This window comes from Pteropus alecto, unplaced genomic scaffold (genome assembly GCF_000325575.1).
Source record: "Pteropus alecto unplaced genomic scaffold, ASM32557v1 scaffold146, whole genome shotgun sequence".
NCBI lineage: Eukaryota > Metazoa > Chordata > Mammalia > Chiroptera > Pteropodidae > Pteropus > Pteropus alecto.
In genome coordinates this window covers 30,824,449-30,843,443 of record NW_006442107.1, presented here as the reverse complement: position 1 = coordinate 30,843,443, position 18,995 = coordinate 30,824,449, and the positions used below count along the sequence as shown (strand labels likewise).

At 38.5% G+C, this 18,995-nt stretch overlaps 1 protein-coding gene across 2 annotated transcripts in view; it reads left to right on the top strand.

The window, feature by feature from the left end:
- Positions 1-18,995, top strand: part of LAMA1 (laminin subunit alpha 1) — a 145,463-nt gene that overhangs the window by 77,038 nt on the left and 49,430 nt on the right. For both annotated transcript variants that reach the window (XM_015595706.2, XM_025038551.1), the window contains exons 19-30: positions 258-469; positions 5,156-5,262; positions 5,543-5,723; positions 6,326-6,462; positions 7,159-7,395; positions 8,428-8,571; positions 9,058-9,237; positions 10,399-10,584; positions 11,144-11,271; positions 11,936-12,056; positions 13,093-13,230; positions 18,484-18,605. In XM_015595706.2, the coding sequence (XP_015451192.1) occupies positions 258-469; positions 5,156-5,262; positions 5,543-5,723; positions 6,326-6,462; positions 7,159-7,395; positions 8,428-8,571; positions 9,058-9,237; positions 10,399-10,584; positions 11,144-11,271; positions 11,936-12,056; positions 13,093-13,230; positions 18,484-18,605 (1,893 nt within the window). The remainder of the gene's footprint in view (positions 1-257; positions 470-5,155; positions 5,263-5,542; positions 5,724-6,325; positions 6,463-7,158; positions 7,396-8,427; positions 8,572-9,057; positions 9,238-10,398; positions 10,585-11,143; positions 11,272-11,935; positions 12,057-13,092; positions 13,231-18,483; positions 18,606-18,995) is intronic.

Below are 18,995 nucleotides of genomic sequence, written 5' to 3'. Positions count from 1 at the left end.
TGTGAGATGCCAATTGAATTGGCCTGGGGCCGGGTCTATGTCCCCTTGGATTTATGGCTCATTTTGGACGTACTCCCTGTTCTTCTCAGTGAGTGGAGGAAATCTGTGAATGTCTGTACTTGGAGTTGCATTTCTTCTGTAGTAAATCTTTAGTAAAAAGAGTCTGATTGATTAACCATTCAGAGAACCCCTGGATAGTGGGTTAATGTCTGGAGAAATTGCATTTATTTGGATCCCTCTTTCAATCTTTTATGCAGATGTGCAGATGGTTACTATGGAAACCCAACAGTGCCTGGGGAATCCTGTGTTTTGTGTAACTGCAGCGGCAATGTCGACCCCTCAGAGGCTGGTCACTGTGACTCCGTCACTGGAGAATGCCTGAGGTGTATTGGGAACACGGATGGGGCCCACTGTGAGAGGTGTGCTGACGGGTTCTATGGGGACGCCGTGGCTGCTAAAAATTGCCGCGGTGAGTTTATGGACTTTGAAGTTGAGTCCATTACTTATGGCCATGTGAAGTTCCTGTCCATTTACTTACAGACGTCAGAAAGTGCTCAGCCCATGAAGTACCTATATCTAAGTGGTTCTTGTGTTGCTGCTGGGCATAAACCCAAGATCTAAACCGTTCCTATCTACCTTGTATTAGCTTGATCAGTTACTCTACATGAAGGTCATATGGCCTAGAAAAGATTCTCCCTTCCACATGAAGAGAAAGTGGTACTTTACAAAGTGCTAGCTAGCACTACTTCCAGGGATGAGATAAAAGAAGAGTGATGCTCAAAGCCTGTCATGTTTGTGAGGGAGGTGCTACAGGGTTTCATGAAGCGGATGGGACTTCTGGGACTCTAGTTCCAGGAACTGGTGTGTCTTCATGGTCCACGCCTGACCTACCAACCGCCATGTTGCTCTGCAGGGCTCTGCTTAAATCCTAGAAATTACGGATCAGGTAGAACCACTCCCTGAAAAAAGTAGATTTTCATACGCCATAGAGGACAGACTTAAAGCCTTATGGCCAAGACAGCCCTCACATTTTTACTTTTGCACAGTTCTTGAAGGATTGAAAGAGGAAAAATGACAATTATAAATTATTTTGATAATTTCCTATAAATGCTGGAGTCTTCCTATGCTGTTATGATGTGGAGACACAAGAGGGTGCTAGTGACATAGAAAAGATATTTTCATAGCTGCACATCATGAGATCAACAAGGTTACATAGCCATGGGCCAGTCAACCTGATCCTCAGCAGTGTGGCTGCCTGGCTTGGTTATTATAGGAAGATAATTATGATAAATGGTATTTTTATAAAGCTTCAGAGTTTATGAAAAGCTTTTATAATTCTCATATCATTTCTTTTTATCTTTATTACACAACTTGATGATTCATTTCTTAGTTTCTTTGTTACTTCCCAGGCACTGTACCAAGTGCTGATAAAAGCTGGAAAGTTACAGTTCATCTCTCTTGAGGAAATACATGTGATGGTGTTGATGAGAAGCAGATATGTGGCACTTAAGGCTTTGTAGTCTGATTAATGGCGATTAGAGTTCAGAGTTGATTACTGACCAGCTGAGTGACATTAGGCAAATTGATTAACCTCTCTGAGCCACTACTTCCTTAAACATAAAATGGACATAGTTATATGTATATATTAAGACTTTTCCGAGAAGTTCAATGAATAACAACTTTAAAGTTCTAGACATTAAATAAATGTTAGCAATTATAATCCTAGTAATAAAAACGGTAATTTTTATTATTTTTCTATATCAATTTAAAATCTTCTAGTAACTACATTTTAAAAAGTAAAAAGAAACAGGTGAATACATTTTAATAATAAATTTTATTTAACCCAACATGTAGAAAGTGTCATTTTATCATTTAACCAAATTTTTAAAGTAATAATGAGATACTTGCTTTGTTTTTTTTTAATATTGTCTTTAAAACTCTGTATATTTTATAACCCATCTCAATTAGGATGCTAAATTTTCATCAGAAATACTTGATCTGTATTTAGATTACATAAAATTCAATGTTGAAGAAGTAGATTCATATATCCAAGTTATTTAAACATATCGAAGTTTTGCATCATGTACCAAAGAGTCATTTTCCTTTAATTTGTGTATCTACATTGACAAAACTGCTTCAGTATTTTGCTGTGGGGATAAAAGAGAAGATAGAAAGTAGAAGGTTTTGATGATGAATGGAGGGGAGGGGGAACAGGGTTAGAACACGTAAGATTGGGGTCTGGGTACAGATTCTTGGCCCAGGCAGCTGGACAGGATATGGACCGACACGTCCCAGCTCTCTAGTTTCTGAGCATTTACAATTTTTATTCTTTTTTTCATCTCTTCCTTCCCCTTCCCTTGCTTTGATGAGATAAATTCCTACAACCATTTCTGGATATTTCACTAGAAATCCTTCCAGATCTATAGCAAGGTCCCTCTTATGGACTTCCTGAAGATCTGCACATATTAATAAAATACCATATTTTATTTGGTTACCCAGGTAAAAATCCTGGTATTCAACATTACTGACACAGGAAGTCTTATGGAGTTGTTGGGAAGGCATTTGGATATTCATAAATGCAGGAATCAGGGAAGAAATGGGGACTGGAGACCCTCCCCTCTGGCTGGGTAGTTGAAGTGGTGGATGTGGATACAACTGTCTGGGGCCGAGAGTGGCATTGAGGGAGAAAAAGCCTGTAGGAACCCTACCGAGTGCTTATACTAAAGGAATCTTATGAAGTGAGTTAAGTGGGTTTAATTTTATATTGTGGTATTCTTATGTGAATTAAAATATATGCAAATACCTGGCAGTCAGTAATGGGCAGCTATTTTAAATTAGTATTGATCATAACAGGAACAATTTTTTATTAATAATTGCTATTGTTATTATAGGAGTATATAGAAGCTGTGTGACCTATAGCAAGTTATGTAATCTTTCTAAGGTTTAGATATCACACTGAAAAACAGATAAAATTATAGTCCTTCCCTCCGAAGTGTGTTATAAATGCTAAGTGAAATTTTGCCTATAATGTGACAGGCACAAACTGATAGTCTGATAGACATGATTTCATATTATCATCAATATTTTGTGATGACCATATAGTGAACTTTGAATTTTCACCAAAGGGAGGGGAAGCTTTAAATGAGACACAGAGGGGTGGGCCTCGAGGGAAATACATGAGAAATGGGAGTAAGGCAAAGAGCAGGTGGCTGGAAACCCTGGCAAGCGAAAAGTCCAAAAGGGAGAGAGTGGTCAGGCATTTCATCCCGTAGAACAACACAGCCTGATGAAGACTGAAGGTCCGCTCACTGAATTTGCATCGGGGAAGTTCCTGGGGACTTCGGGAGGAAAGTCTGGAAGATGGAACCTCAGAGAGAGAGTTAAAGGTGTGAGTGTGGGGCTGGCATGTGTGTGTGTGTGTGTGTGTGTGATGTTTTCTATGGGAGACAGTTGAGAGTGTTTGGATGCCGAGGATTGTTTTAAAATAATAGGTTTTATTATTTGGCTATGGCAAGGCCAGCAGATCAGGAGATGACTACCATTGAAAAGATAGTTTGTTACTCACAGAGGCCAAGAGGGGGACACACCTCACTCACATGAGGGTGGCCAGGTACCAAAGAAAGCACCCAGTTTAGTCAGGAGGGAAAATATGGGCTAGAACCTTTATTGTGGTTTCTACAGGAAAGAAAGGGCGAGGTGGGTAAACAGGTTTAGAACTTGTTGGTTTGAATAATTTCAGCAGGCTCTAGGCATGGGGTCTGTCCGTAGGTGTCTGAGGCATGTCCCTGGGGTGATTAGGGCAGGTAGGTAGTGGAACTTGAGAGTACAAATATAAATGAGAGCCCAGTAAAGAAGGCAGTTAGGGGTGTGGGCTCAGGATTGGTTGCTTTGCATATAAAAGGTATTTTAGCTGTTTACTTTCTGTAGGAATTGACTAGCCCTGGAAGAGGCAGTCTCTCCAGGATCAGCCAGGCCCCAGAAGTGAAAGCATCAGAAATACAGGAAATGAAAAGGCAAGTTTAATACAAAGAGTTATAGGAATGGGCAGAGCAGGATGGGCGGCCATGAGTAGGAATTTATCTCATGTCTATCAACTCACTTACACCAGAGGAAACCTCCCGTGAGAGCTTGGCCACTGACAGTCTAGGAGGCAGAATTCCACCACCTTTCTTCTGACCATCCGCCTTCCAGTGTCCAGTGCCTTCCACTGTACTGTCTCCCATTTCAGTTATGCTTCTATACAAAGTGTGCTTGAGGTTGAGATAATCTGCAAAGTTCTTATTTTCTTTTCTTATAACGTTATATCATACGACAGAGTGTATATTTTCTTGAGTCCAAGGCTTCATAAATAGTATATGTCCGTGAGCTAGTTTGTCAGTGAACATATTAAATATTTTAAATGAAGAGCATATATGTGGTATAAATATCAATTAAACATTTCTTGGAACCATTAAATTACCTCACTTTGAAAAGGTCAGGATCTTTGTAGCTTTAATCATCAGTATTGTAAGTAGAAAAAACTGAGACGTCTGGCCTGAAGGTAAGGATATTAGAACTCAGAATGACTCATGACTTAGAACAGGGACATCTTTTTCTTTTCTTTTTAATAAATGTATTTATTTAAATTAGTTTCAAGTATACAGTACGTTGGTTAAATATCTATATAGTTCATAGAATGATCACCCCAATTGCCAGGGACATCTTTTTCATTAAATTATGAAATACATTGTTTATCTAGATTATTGTAACTGAGCTTTAAAATATTAAATGTAGACATGATTGAAATGAGAGAAAATGGCTAAATTGATTTTTAAATCTCCATTGCACGTTTTGTAATGAAGACTTGTGGATATACATTGGTGAGTCATTTAAAAAATTTCAAGGAATTTATGAAACTGGTCAAGTTCGTTTGCTAATTATTATCTTAATAGTTTTTTAGTAATTTTTTTCCCTCTGTGATTGTTCCTTCTATCAACCCTATTTTGGCTTACTCCTCAGAAAAATGCTAAATATTTAAAGTTATTGCAAAGTAACATATTTTTATAGTTTTATGATTTAAAATATGAATGTTTAAATTTTTTCCTTTGGAGATTAAGGGTTCCTACTATAACCAGACCCAGAAATGGACACGAATATGTTTCTTTGTGTGTGTTAGCCTGTGAATGCCATGGAAAGGGCTCCCTTTCTGGTGTCTGCCATCTTGAGACTGGACTCTGCGACTGCAAACCACATGTGACTGGACAGCAGTGTGACCAGTGCTTGGTAAGACACCCAGTGGTCATTGGATACAATTAAAGTATTAGTGATGTCTATAATTGACGCCTTAACCTTGGTTCAAATGAAACGAATTTGAGACAATGCCCAAAATACGACGGGTATGTGCTTTGCATCCTTATCTAGACAGTATATGTTCAGTTTACAAAGGAGTAGAATGATGTCACGAACATTTCATGATTCTCTGAAATAGCCTACGTTTTGATTTGGAAAACATTCTAGTATTATTAGTCGCTTATTAAACAATTCTGCCCCTTCTATGAAACAGCATGGCTATTACGGGTTGGACACAGGGCTTGGCTGCCTGCCCTGTAACTGCAGCACAATGGGCTCCATGTCAGATGACTGCACAGAGGAAGGCCAGTGTCACTGTGTACCAGGTGTAGCTGGGAAAAGGTGCAACAGGTGTGCACGTGGCTTCTATGCATTCCAGGATGGTGGCTGTACACGTAAGCTCTTGAATTCATTATTGAGATTTTATCATAATCCCCAGACTTTTCATTGAGCCCTCTTTTGACTTCTAATTCTGTTAAATTCCTTTACTTTTTCTCTTCTTAACATGTATTCTGTTTTTGTATTCTGGGTACATCCATAAGCTTTGGTCAGGTTCTAATCATATGAGCTTAGATTAATTGGTTAACTTCACTTGGTTTAGTTTCCTCATTTGTAAAATGGAGAAGCTAATTATAACCTCCATCCAGGAGTTATTTGAAAGCTTGTATGTGAAGTCTTTAACAGAGCATTTGGCATCCAATAAATGCTCAGTAAACACTAGCTCTATCTGTTCTTCCCACCTATCCAGGTCTTTTCCAATCTTTTCTTTCACTCACTGGGTCCCGATAACATCTCTACTAGCAGCATCTCTTGATAGAGAGCACCATCCACCTTCCAGGAAACATGGAGGGATCTTAGGAATCGTGTGACCTATGTTAGGAACAAAAAGAATTATTTAAATTATAAGGAAAGGGAAATGATTCGTAGCATCAGCTCTTATCCTTTCAATTGCACCAATTATCCTGACCTATTACACCACTGTTTGTCTTTGCTGTAGCCTGTGACTGTGCTCACACTCAGAATACTTGTGACCCAGCATCGGGAGTGTGTATATGCCCTCCTCATACTCGAGGCGTAGCATGTGAAGAATGTGAGGACGAACACTGGGGCTATGACCCAGAGCTAGGATGCCAGGTATGCGCTGTCATCTGTACATTTTCTTAACTGGGAATTACTTCACAGTAGCAAGTTTAATCTCTTTTCTTTTGTCTATTCTCTTGATTTTAACCTGTTGAATAGCTTTATGGTATATATTTACAACTCAGTCTGGATTGTAGAAATCAAAGTGAAAGAAACAGCACCATTAAAATACATCATTCTAAGATTTCTTTAAGAACCTAGCAGTGGAATTGATGGTTAGAAAATCAAAAATTTATTTTGGTGACTTTTAAGTATATTCTGCAATTTTTACTATCTCCTAGGAGAAAGCCATAAATCACTTTACTGAGGGGAATGATGTCCAGTCTTAAAGTGTTCTAATTTTCTATGTAACTTTCTTCAGTTAAACTTAGATATAGTTTGTGTTTTGAAAACAGAGGAAAAATTACTTGGCTTCTAAAATAATGTTGCTGGACTGTTTGGACCCATTAAGCGGATTGAATTTCAGGTCACAGTCTGTGTGTGTGTGCCACAAAAGTGCACAAATGTCCAGGAATACAGTCCCTGCCTCCTGTTGGCACATGGTAGAGTGAATCCATTTAACAAAAGTGAGAGCGATCCATTTATCTGTATAATTTCCCCACATTTGGTGTTTTCCTGTAATTCCAATATGTGTACATTATGAAAATGCAAAAGCTGCCTTTTTACTGATTTAGTTTTTCTTTCTTTCAGGCCTGCAATTGCAGCAGTGAAGGATCAGCCAGTCATCAATGTGATGTGCTCACTGGCCATTGCCAATGTAAGCCTGCATTTGGTGGACCGAGTTGTGATCAGTGCTCCCTGGGTTTCAGAGGCTTTCCAGACTGTGTGGCCTGTGACTGTGACCTGAGAGGAACATTGGTGGACACTTGTGATGAGGAACAGGGTCTTTGCAGCTGTTCAGAGGAAACTGGTACCTGCTCTTGCAAGGTATGGGCCCTCAATGCTCCACTTTCTTCCTCTCTCCTAATTGTCATTATGACTTCCGGGCTTTTGACCATTTAAATGAGCAACTCGGTTTTAGACATTTCTTATAATGACTTTACACTATCTTCTAGGTCTGAGTTCAAATTGTGTGTGCGTTCTTCTAGAATTATGGATGATTCTTTAAATGGAATTTGCAAGTGTCAGATGATGAAATTGAGTTGAAAAACACTCTGAGTTTTCTATCATATGTTCAGGTTGGCTGAGTAGCCAATCTGTCTTGAATATACAGGTAAAATAGATAACACAGGGCTCAAGAACATTTGTGATTTTAGAGCTGGTAAGTAAGTATTCTCTTGTATATTCTGGCCAGACAGAAAGAAATTTGTGTTTCTTATTTTTCCAGGAGGTAAGATTTCAACATCATGTTTAATTTCACATATTTCCATTAGTTTTCCCATTGTGCTCTGTCATAAGGGAGTCATTGGCCATTCTCTGGTCCTTTCCCAGGGCTGGTGAGATGGAAGCCAGAGGAGAGTGAGTTGATTAGTAACTAGGGATAAGGACGGGAAAATTTATGTAGATACTATAGCCTGAGCATGATGGAAACATCGGTGAATATTGTTGGATTCCCACATTTATGATAGCAGTTCTAATTACAGATAGTCAGAACAGGAGGGACCCACCTTAATAATCACCTGACCCATGGTTCTCTACCCTCACTGATCATCACAGTCCCCTGAGACCTCCAGAGGATTCCAGGGCCCCCTCCAAGAGATTCTAATCAGAGGACTGTATTTTCCAAAAGCTTCCGAGTTGATTCTGATCATCGGCTGTGTTTGAGAATCATCGATTGAACGAACTGATGCACAGGTTAAGGAACTTGCCTAAGGAACAGCTAGTTCAGAGATGTTTGTTGATCCAAAATTATTTTTATGGTTTATTTCATTTCCATTTGTTCAGAAATTTTCTCTCTCTCTCTCATTCTCTCTCTTTGGTAAAAACTAGTCTATTATTCCCCACCCCCACCCCCTTTAGGAAAATGTCCTTGGCCTTCAATGCAACGAGTGTCGAGCTGGCACCTACGCTCTCCATGCTGACAACCCTCTGGGGTGCACCCCGTGCTTCTGCTTTGGGCTGTCACAACTCTGCTTGGAAGCAGAGGGTTATGTGAGGATGCCAGTAAGTTATGCATGCAGTTAGAATGTTTTTAACCTCTCTCCCCTTGAGAGTCGTGTTGGGGTAGGAGAGACAGTCAAGCACCGACATTAAATTTTACATCAGAAATCCTGAGAAATTAATTTGTGATAGTTAAGAATCAGAGCTCTGCTTCTGCTGTCCAAAGAAATATATGGAGCTGGAACTAAAGGTATTCAGTGTTGCTCCTTAGCTAACCTATCAAAAGCTTTAGTTGGAGAGAAGATGGTAATGTTTCAATAGTCTCCATATAACTGCCCTGTATAGCAGCAGTTTGACCCTAGATACAATAGTTTAAAACATGGTTAGTTCATTTTAATCCAGATGTTTAAGTTTAAAGAAAAAGTTTTTATTATTCCTGTTTTAATAATGAAGCTATCTCATATACAAAATAATTGTAGAATCTGACAAATCAAAGATACGGAGTAAATTCATGTTCTAAAGTGCACTTTTTTTCCTTTCTGTGACTAGATAACACTGGGCTCAGATCAGCCTCTTCTGCGTGTGGTGTCTCAGAGTAACCTCAGGGGCACGACCGAGGGGGTGTATTACCAGGCTCCTGATGTCCTCCTGGACGCTGTGACCGTCAGACAGCATGTTCATGCAGAGCCGTTTTACTGGCGGCTGCCAGGGCAGTTCCAGGGAGACCAGGTGAGGCCCACACCCAGCCTAGAGCTGGTCCACATTCCCGGGGGGGGAGCAGAGGGAGAGTTTGGGTATCATTGGAAATCACAGTAGGCGGTGTTGGCCCATCTTGAACTAAAGTGTGGTTATTAATTTCCTCTTCAAAGAGGAGATGAAGAAGTTTAACACATAAAAATTCCCTCAAATGTATGGTTCTTTAAATGTTTTTATTAATTTTGAAGTCTTTTAAAATTCAAATCATATTATTTTTTTCTGAAAGCAGTCATTCAACAGATATTTATTGTTTTGCTATATATAAGCTCGGTACAAGCCTGGGTGTTATTGCCTGGGAGGTCCTTCTTAAGAAATTGCGACTGAGTTTGGGGGGAAATAAAAACGTACTATAAAATAGAATCTTGAAGGCACTGCTTGCATTTTTGTTGATATAAATATCATAGCCTAGGTGAATCCATTCTGATCTTTAAAATGTGCAAATATACATACAGGGCTCCTATAGATATAGATAATTTTTAATTCAAAGGAACTTGAAAATAATCAGGATCATTACTACATTGATTTGTTATTCTGGAGCTTATTTTTGTTAGTATCATCAAGGGATACTGGGAGGTGATGGATATTTCTGTGGCTTTGGAGGGGGTGATAGTTTCACAGGTGAATACTTCCCTCCAACGAGTTGTATACATTAAATATATACAGCTTTTTACAGCCAATCATACTTGAAAATGTGGTTTAAGGAAATTTTGTATTATATTCCACATATGAGTGAAAAAGGGAGAAAGGGAAGGCAAAGTAGGTCAGGGGATCAAATATATAGTAAGGGAAGGAAACCAGACTGTGGGTGGCAGGCACACAATAGAGTGCACAGATGTTGAATTATAATGTTGCACACCTGAAAATCATATAAAGTTATTAACCAGTGTTACCTCCAATAAATTTAATTTTAAAAACTTCATAAAAATCACTTAGAAAAAAGGACTATAACTTGAGTCAATTTAAGAATCCATAATTAAGTAGAATTAGAAAAAAGCAAATTCTAGACAACATATTCTACCCATATGAAATATTTTTAAGTTACAAGATTCCTTTTAAATAGCAGCAGGCTTGTAATAAAATATTTTTAAACCAATGCTGTGTCAGAGAAATAAACAACAATTTACTATTCGATAGCTCATGGCCTATGGCGGCAAACTGAAGTACAATGTGGCCTTCTATTCCTCCGATGGCATGGGCACCTTCAACCTTGAGCCTCAAGTACTCATCAAAGGAGGCAGAACCAGAAAGCAAGTCATTTACATGGATGCACCTGCACCAGGGAACGGAGTGAGACAAGAGCAAGAAGTAGGAATGAAAGAGGTGACCATGCACTCTTTTCATTTAAGCCCCTTAAAGGTGTGAACCCTGCTATGGATGTAATGAAGTCATGAATCTGCTAGGACAGAGTGAGCACGGAGACCCTGGGATCAGAATTCCAATGCTGTTAGCAAGATTTCTAGAAATGACCCAAATTCCTATTCTCAAGGCAAAGATATTGGGCTTATGTTAATTTAGTAGCAATTGCATCTTAAGTGTTTTATATTGGTACACAAGCCTCTACTTGTGTAACCATAGTGGTAGGAAGTTTCTGGACTTGCTTGAATCTAGGAAGTGAGTATTCATTCACTGGGCTGATATTGGTTGACTATCTACTGTGTGGCTAGCACTGTTGTAGGTGATGTGTGTCTGTGGATAAATGAGACTGCCACTGTTGCTGCCCCTGGGAAGTGACAGAAGATCTTCCTCAGTTAAACTTAGTGTCATGTACAGAACTGGACTCATTTCTGAAAAAATGTATAAAAGAATCACTTTCTTTGTAAATTCATTGTTCCCAAGAATTTGTATTCTGAATTTCATTGCATTTGTTTCTCATCTACAGAATTATTGGAAATATTTTAATTCTGTTTCTGAAAAACCTGTTACACGCTCAGATTTTATGTCTGTTCTGAGCAACATTGAGTACATCCTCATCAAAGCGTCTTATGGTCAAGGATTACAGCAAAGCAGGTACTCAGAAGCTTCTGCAATTTAAAAAATATTTTTCTTATATGAAAGCAAACTGAAGGGGTTTGATTTGCTCCACCCCCCTTAACTCCTATCTTTATTAATTTATGTATTTCTGTTTTTCACCAAAACCTTATTAAATATTAATATTAGCATGAAGTGTATGAAAATGACATAGATTATCCATCTCCCGTGCTAGTGTGGATATAAAATATAAGTACATAATGGTAATATCTTAGATGAGGATAAAATGTAAAAAAAATTTTTAAGTTCTGCTATTTTCTGCCCTTCAACTGCAGTGCCATTTCTTTATAATGATATATCAAGGAATGCTGTCACCTGCTCATTTACTACTTAACCCATAAAGAAAGCCACTAAGTTTTGGCCAGACTGGTACTTCAAGAGGTCTTCTCAGGTATACTTTTCTGTAACACTGTTTTTAGGTTCTGAAATGTTGGCTGAGAACCTTCACTGTGTGGTGACAGTGCTGATGTGCTTTTATGCATTCCCTTTATGATCATGAGTAGGATCTGCTCCCAAACTGGCAGGAAAGCTCTGGTTTAATTACATGTGCAAATACTGTTATGTAATGTGCTACTTTTCCAGAAAGTGTCTTTCTAAGTATCAGTGTTTCCCTCTCACGCTTCTTAACACTGTGATTTCACAGAATCGCGAACATTTCAATGGAGGTCGGCAGAAAGGCTGAAGAGCTGCACCCAGGGGTGGCGGTGGCCTCCCTGTTAGAGCAGTGTCTTTGTCCTCCTGGCACAGCTGGACTCTCATGCCAGGTAGGAAGACCGTGGTTAAAATTGATTTCCTGGTTTTGAGCTGAAATATGCTTGTTATAGCAACATCAAGTGATGAACAGAATGTGTGCATATCTATTATATTATTTTTTCCCTTAAATTTGTTAATGTGATAAAATATGCATGGACACAAACTTTACCATCTTAACCATTTTCAAGTGTACAGTTCTGTAGTGTTAAGTACATTCATAACCAATCTCCAGAATTCTTCATCTGGCAAGACTAAAACTCTTTACTCATTAAACAGTAACTCCCCATTTTTCCTTCCCAGTCCCTGGTAACCACCATTTTATTTTCTGTCTCTATGAATTTGACTGCTCTAGGTACCGCATATAAGTGGAATCGTACAATATTTATCTTTTTTATGATGGGCTTATTTCATTTAGCATAATGTCCTTAAAGCTCATTCAAGTTTTACCATGTGTCAAAATGTACTTCCCTTTTAAAGCTGAATAATATTCTATTATATGTATATACCATATTTTGTTTATCTATTAATCCATCAATGAACACTTAGATTGTTTCACCTTTTGGCTATTGTGAATAATGCTGCTATGAACATAGGTATACAAATATCTCTCCAAGCCCCTGCTTTCAGTTCTTTGGGCATTATACCCAGAAGTAGAATTGCTGGATCATGTGGCAATTTTGTTTTTAATTTTTGAGAAGCTGCCATACTGCTCTCCACAGTACTGCACCATTTTATATTCCTACCAGCAAAGCATAAGGGTTCCAGTTTTTCTATATCCTGACCAACATCTGTTTCTCCTCCTCCTCTTCCTCTTCCTCCTCTTCCCTCCCTCGCTTCTTCTTCCTTCTTCTTCGTATAGCCATCCTAATGGGTGGTGTCTCATTTTGGTTTTGATTTGCGTTCTTCTAGTGATTAGTGATGTTGACCATCTTCTCATGTATTTATTGGCCATTGGTGTATCTTCTTTGGAGAAATGTCAATTCAAATCACTTGCCCATTTTTAAATCAGGTTGTTTATTCATTTCCTTTCCTTTTGTATCCCCTCAGGACTGTGCATCTGGATACTACAGAGGGAAGCTTCCAGAAGGTGGTGGCAGGGGACCTCGCCTTCTACTTGCTCCTTGTGTGCCCTGCAGTTGCAACAACCACAGTGACATCTGTGACCCTGAAACGGGGAAATGTCTGGTATGCTTATTTGCATGGGTGCTTGCCTGAAGTTTAGAATTCAAGTAGGTGCTGCCCATTTAAATTTCTGGTTCAAAGTCACACCAGTTCCTTGGTTTAGAAAGAGCTTAAATTTAACTAAATGTAGATATACATGTGTTTCCTCCAGGAAGGTCTAGCTAAATTGTCTAACATGGTTGATGGAAATTCTTTCATAAATTTTAATTCCTTGAATTTCTTTGTGGGCATCAATTTAGGAATTAGTTAAGTGTGCCTTGTTTTTACTTGTGGTGCTGGTGGTGTGTAGTCAAGGTAGATGAGAACTTTATGTGATAGAATTTGAAAAGTCACCTGGGAGTTTCAAAATAAGTTAAGGCCAATGTTGAAAATTCATTTCTCTGTGTAAAATATTGTCCTCTCCTTGCATTTGTAAAAAAGAATCATATTCTCCTGGATGTCTTAACATGCATTTGTTTCTCGACTACCTTCCCCTAGACCAAGATTGTCTTAGGGACGTGAGGAGAACTCTGGTCACTGAAAAGAACCAAGTGACCAGGACGAGAAAGAAGTCTTGTGGCCCTGATTGAAGACATACTCTTTTGTCCATGACTTTGCTTAAGCTGACAAGGCTTTATTGATAACATAGAATAATCTGATATCTTATTAGTCCTCAAGCCTCATTCTTTATAATAACTTATGTGGAAACATTGGTAACTTGTATAAATTATGCCAAGACTAACTTGCCTCAAGTTAAATAACTCATTGAAGGAAAATGAACGGCAGCTAAAGAGACACACCTGAAGCCTTAGAGGTCCGGGGTGTGGCTCAATCACAAGGAATGAACAGAGGAATTAGGACTAACTGGCCCCAGCCACACTAGATCCATCTTGCCCTTTTATTCAGAAGTGCTTTTTATAGGCTGAATTTAAAGGCAATTTCTACTGGGAAAGCCGCTAAAGTACAGCAGTGTGCAAATGAATTTAGAAACTGAAGTACTACGTGGCTTTTCTCAATTAAAAGATATTTGTCAACCTTTGCTGACCCCATTATATATGTGGATTTAAAGAATTGTTTCAGTCATCCAAGGTTAAAATGGACTTAATGAAGATGCAAATAGCTGCAACACTATTAAGAAAAATTTATTCACTCTAATCAGATTATGCTCCAGACAAAAGTAAAGTGCTAATAGAGAAAATGAGAAAATCTCATTTAAGGATTTAAGGAAAATTGATTTCGGACAACTTAAAGTGAGATGTAATTAACTAGGAGGGTCCCTTGGCCAATGATGGAGACAGAGGTCACATGAACAGTTAAAGGAGTCGCTCACTTCTTTCAGGCTACATCTTTCCTTGGTGCAGCTATTTTAACAAGATTAGATACTCCTAGGACATTAAATTATGACCCTGCCTTTCCTGGCTCAAATCCCCCAGAAAAAAAAGTGTTAAGATCTGAAGCAGACCTGTTGATTTGTACCTAGGAAAAAACAAAGCCTGCTTACCCCGTCCATGAAAGATTGTGTCAGAGTCTGCCCAGCATAAACATTGATGGATGGCTTCCAGACAGTTTCCTGGCCCGGGAGGGATGGTTGGCCCTATGTGACCTAGAACCCTGAAGAGACCTCCCTAGGCCTGTTACTTACATTTTACAGTAAAGAGCAACGGATATACACACTGTCAAAAGACTGGACAGAGATTCTAAACCTCGCTTGTTCTGCAGTCTCAGCGTTGAGCAGAATATATTTTGCTTTTTGTTCTTCCCCTTTTTTATGGAAGATTTGTGTTCTATGTTTGTCCCTAGTGACTTCTCCTTTATGTCATGGTTACAACGTATTGCTAATTATTGTAACCAAAATCCACTCTAAACAGAAAATAGTGTCTGAGCTTAAAGTTTGGAATTTCAGGGTTGCAACAGATCTTTTACTTTTGTCATAGTCCCTTCAGATCTTAAGACTGAACTACGACATCCATGCTTAGCAGTTAATTAATGTATGTTTACACACCTCCAGCACTGGGGAGCTCACTCCCATAGCACCTCAGCTCAGCTCATCTTTGCGTAGCCCTGATTATTCCTAAAACTGGTGTCCCTGGCTCATCCACGTATTGGTGCTGTTTTAATCTTTGGCCTAAATTTGTTCATGAAAATTTAATTTGTTCATGAGAAGTGACAGTATCTTAATAGATAACTTGCAAAATGCTTGATAAAATTCCATTCTCACATATTCAAAGGCTCTGAATCTTCAACCCTCTCAGTCAGATATCTTCAGTTTACATGTACCTAGTGGTCACATGGGATGGTTCTGAGTCTGTTCACCATTCTGAGGTGTGAATGTCACCATCTGACTTAAAGTATCATGCCCAGAGCCCAGTGCCTTTACTCCAGGTGTGGATGGGGTTGGGGGTGCGAGATAGAGGGCATCTCTCCCTAACTCTAGATACTGTGTTTCCAGGGAAGCAGCCTCTGGGTTTTGCCAACTCAGTCACTGCTGCTTCTACTAAACTGACCTGACACTGAGTTGCTTATATTCTTTCCACAGGTTTAGCACCTGAGTCCTTGCTCTTTGAACTTGGGGGCCTCATCTTTCCTCTTAAATCTTCTTCTATTAGATCCCTTTTGTAGTTTAGAACAATTCATTTTCATTTGACAAAATCTTTCAAGCACTACCTATGTACTTGTTATTATGCAGGTGGGCATCAAGACCTTTTTGGATCTGATTTTGTCATCCAGCTCGTGGATGTTTCTCCCTCTTCATGTCACTTGGCCTTTGGTATTATCATAAAAGTGATGGATCAGAAATGTGACCCGGAAGGAGATGGGGAGACTGAGGACTAGAGAGATACCCTAGAAATCCCTCTCCTCAACCATCGCTTTTTTTGGGAGATAGGACTCACCCCTTTTACAGTTGAAAAATCAAGAAGTGTTCACTGTACAGTTCTCATAGCAAGTAACTCATCCCACATATCAGTTCACATTAACCATTTTTTATTTCCCTGCTACTCTTTGAGGTAACTTATCTTTGATATTCTAGGATCTTGAAAACCAGGGAGCTCATAATCCGTCATATGTTAGGGGGAGTTTTTAATGTTGGAGTTGGCAGTCGAAAACCAAAAAATCTGCTTCAATTCTTTTTCATTATCTAATATTTATTCCTTATCAGCCTTATGTTATATCATTAAAACAAGAACTATTTAACACATTTTCTTTTTAAGAGAGAGGTTGCAAATTTTACTTCTAAAGAGATATCAGTTCTTTGGCCTCAGTGGATCCCAGTTAAACTCTATTTTCATCAGGTGAAATAGGAATACAATTTTGTTTATTTTATTTTTTAATTTTAATTTTTTAAATTACAGTTGACATTCAATATCACATTAGTTTTAGGTGTACAGCACAGTGGTTAGACATTTATCACTTACAAAGTGATTCCCCTGATAAGTCTAGTACCCACCTGGCACCATATATAGTTATTATCAGCTATATTCCCTAGGCGATACTTTACATCCCTGTTATTATTTTGTAACTACCAATTTATATTTCTTCATCTCTTCACCTTTTTCACCGAGTCCCCCAGTCCCCCTCCCATCTGGCAACCATCAGTTTGTTCTCTGTATCTATGAGGCTATCTCTGTTTTATTTGTTCATTTACTTTGTTATTTAGATTCCACATATAAGTGAAATCATATGATGTTTGTCTTTGTCTGCATTATTTCAGTTAACCATATACCCTCTAGGTCCATTCATGTCGTTGCATGAATGGTAAGATTTTATTCTTTTCTTATTGTACAGTAATATTCCATTGCGTGTGTGTATATATGAATGTGTGTGTGTGTGTGTGTGTGTGTGTGTGTGTGTGTGTGTGTGTGTGTATAACTTCTTTATCCAATCGTCTATTGATGGGCACTTCGGTTGCCTCTATATCTTGGTTATTGTTAATAATGCTGCAATGAACATAGAGGTGCATATATCTTTTCGAAATAGTGTTTTGGATTTCTTTGGATAGATACCCAGAAGTAGAATCACTGGATCATAAAGTATTCTATTTTTAATTTTTTGAGGAATCTCCACACTGCTTTCCATAGTACCAATTTACTATCCCAACAGTACACAAGAGTTCCCTTTTCTCCACATCCTCGCCAACACTTGTTGCTCATTGATTTATTGATGGTAGCTATTCTGACAGGCGTGAGATGGTATCTCATTGTGGTTTTAATTTGCATTCCTTTGATGATTAGTGACGTTGAGCATCTTTTCACATGTCTATTGGTCATCTGCATGTCCTCTTTGGGGAAATGCCTGTTCAGGTCTTCTGCCAATTTTTTATTTGGATTGGTTAATTTGTCTGGTGTTAAGTTGTATAAGTTCTTTATAAATTTTGGATATTCACCCCTTATCAGATGTATCATTGGCAAGTACAAAATTAAATGAAAAATGGTGGAATAGTTTTTAATTTAAAAAACTTAAAAATAGTCTTTCAAATATATAAAAAAGTTTCCTTTCTACATCATCTCTTTCTGCCCAGGATAAAAGTCTGAGTCAGTTTGTAAGTTTGCTTACTGTCTTTCTGTCCCTGCCATTAGACACAGAATCCAGAACCCAGGGCCAGATATATAGTAATTCAACTGACCAAAAGCAGATTTTGTGTCGGCATCAGATGTCAAGAACTACTTGCTCTTTTAGCTTTTTTTTTTTTCTTTTTAGTATCAAGATCATAGGTCCAACTGATGACATAAAATTCAACTGGAAATGATTTGGTTATTACAGGAATCTATTGGTGGTGCTGCAAAACCCTGAGTTTTCTTCCCTCACTGTTTCCTAAATCATTTATCCATTCATTTCTGTTCTTTTTCCTCCCTACATGTGACAGACGGGGATACCCTATGCTAACTATACTAATGAGCACAGCACACATCCCCCCATGTGATCATTAAACCTTGACTATGTGTAAAACCAGTGTGCTTCAAATAATTTTTTAGCTCACTGTGTATTTCAGATTCATATTTTAAGGATCTGAAATGTGGCTGTCCTATGTATATTTTTCACAAGAGGAATGTATCAGTAATTTCCAGATTATATTGGATGAATGCAATTTTACAATGAATAAAGGCCCAAGAGCTGGCAATGTTTCCATGATTTAACAAAGAAAAATCCTCTCCCTTCAGAATGAAAAAAAATAATAATAAATTAAAAAAAAAAAACAGTAGTTCTTAACTATTTCCAGATAAGGATGATTTCTAACAATTTCCCATTGTTTCCCTCTCCTTTTGAAATCTGGCACCTCAGGACTGCAGTGATAACACCGCTGGTGACCATTGTGATGTGTGTGCCCCCGGGTACTATGGGAAGGTGACTGGCTCAGCCAACGACTGCTTTCTGTGCACCTGTCCTCACAGCCGCCCTGCCAGGTGAGCTTGCGCAGGTGTGCTGACATGTTTGTACCACTGAAGCTAGGGCTGATTCAATTTTCAGCCTCATTTTCCATGGTCTGTATGTGGTCTATTTTAATTAATATTCTCCATGTGTTGAGAAAGTCTCATTTTAAGAAAAAGCGTTCAATTCTCACAAGCATTTGAAGAGAATCTTTTCAAAAGCAAAGTATCTGTGTTGATATTGGGGTTTTAGAATGGAAATAATTAAAGGACTTTCGAAGACTAATTTTTGCCTCCAACCTATGTATGCAGTGTACTTAGAGATTAATTGTATTAATATTATGAATAATGATACAAAAATTTAGTTCCTGTTTAATGTAAGGGAATGGGGTTGGAGTTTGTGCATGCTGATGACTGAAGAGCAGG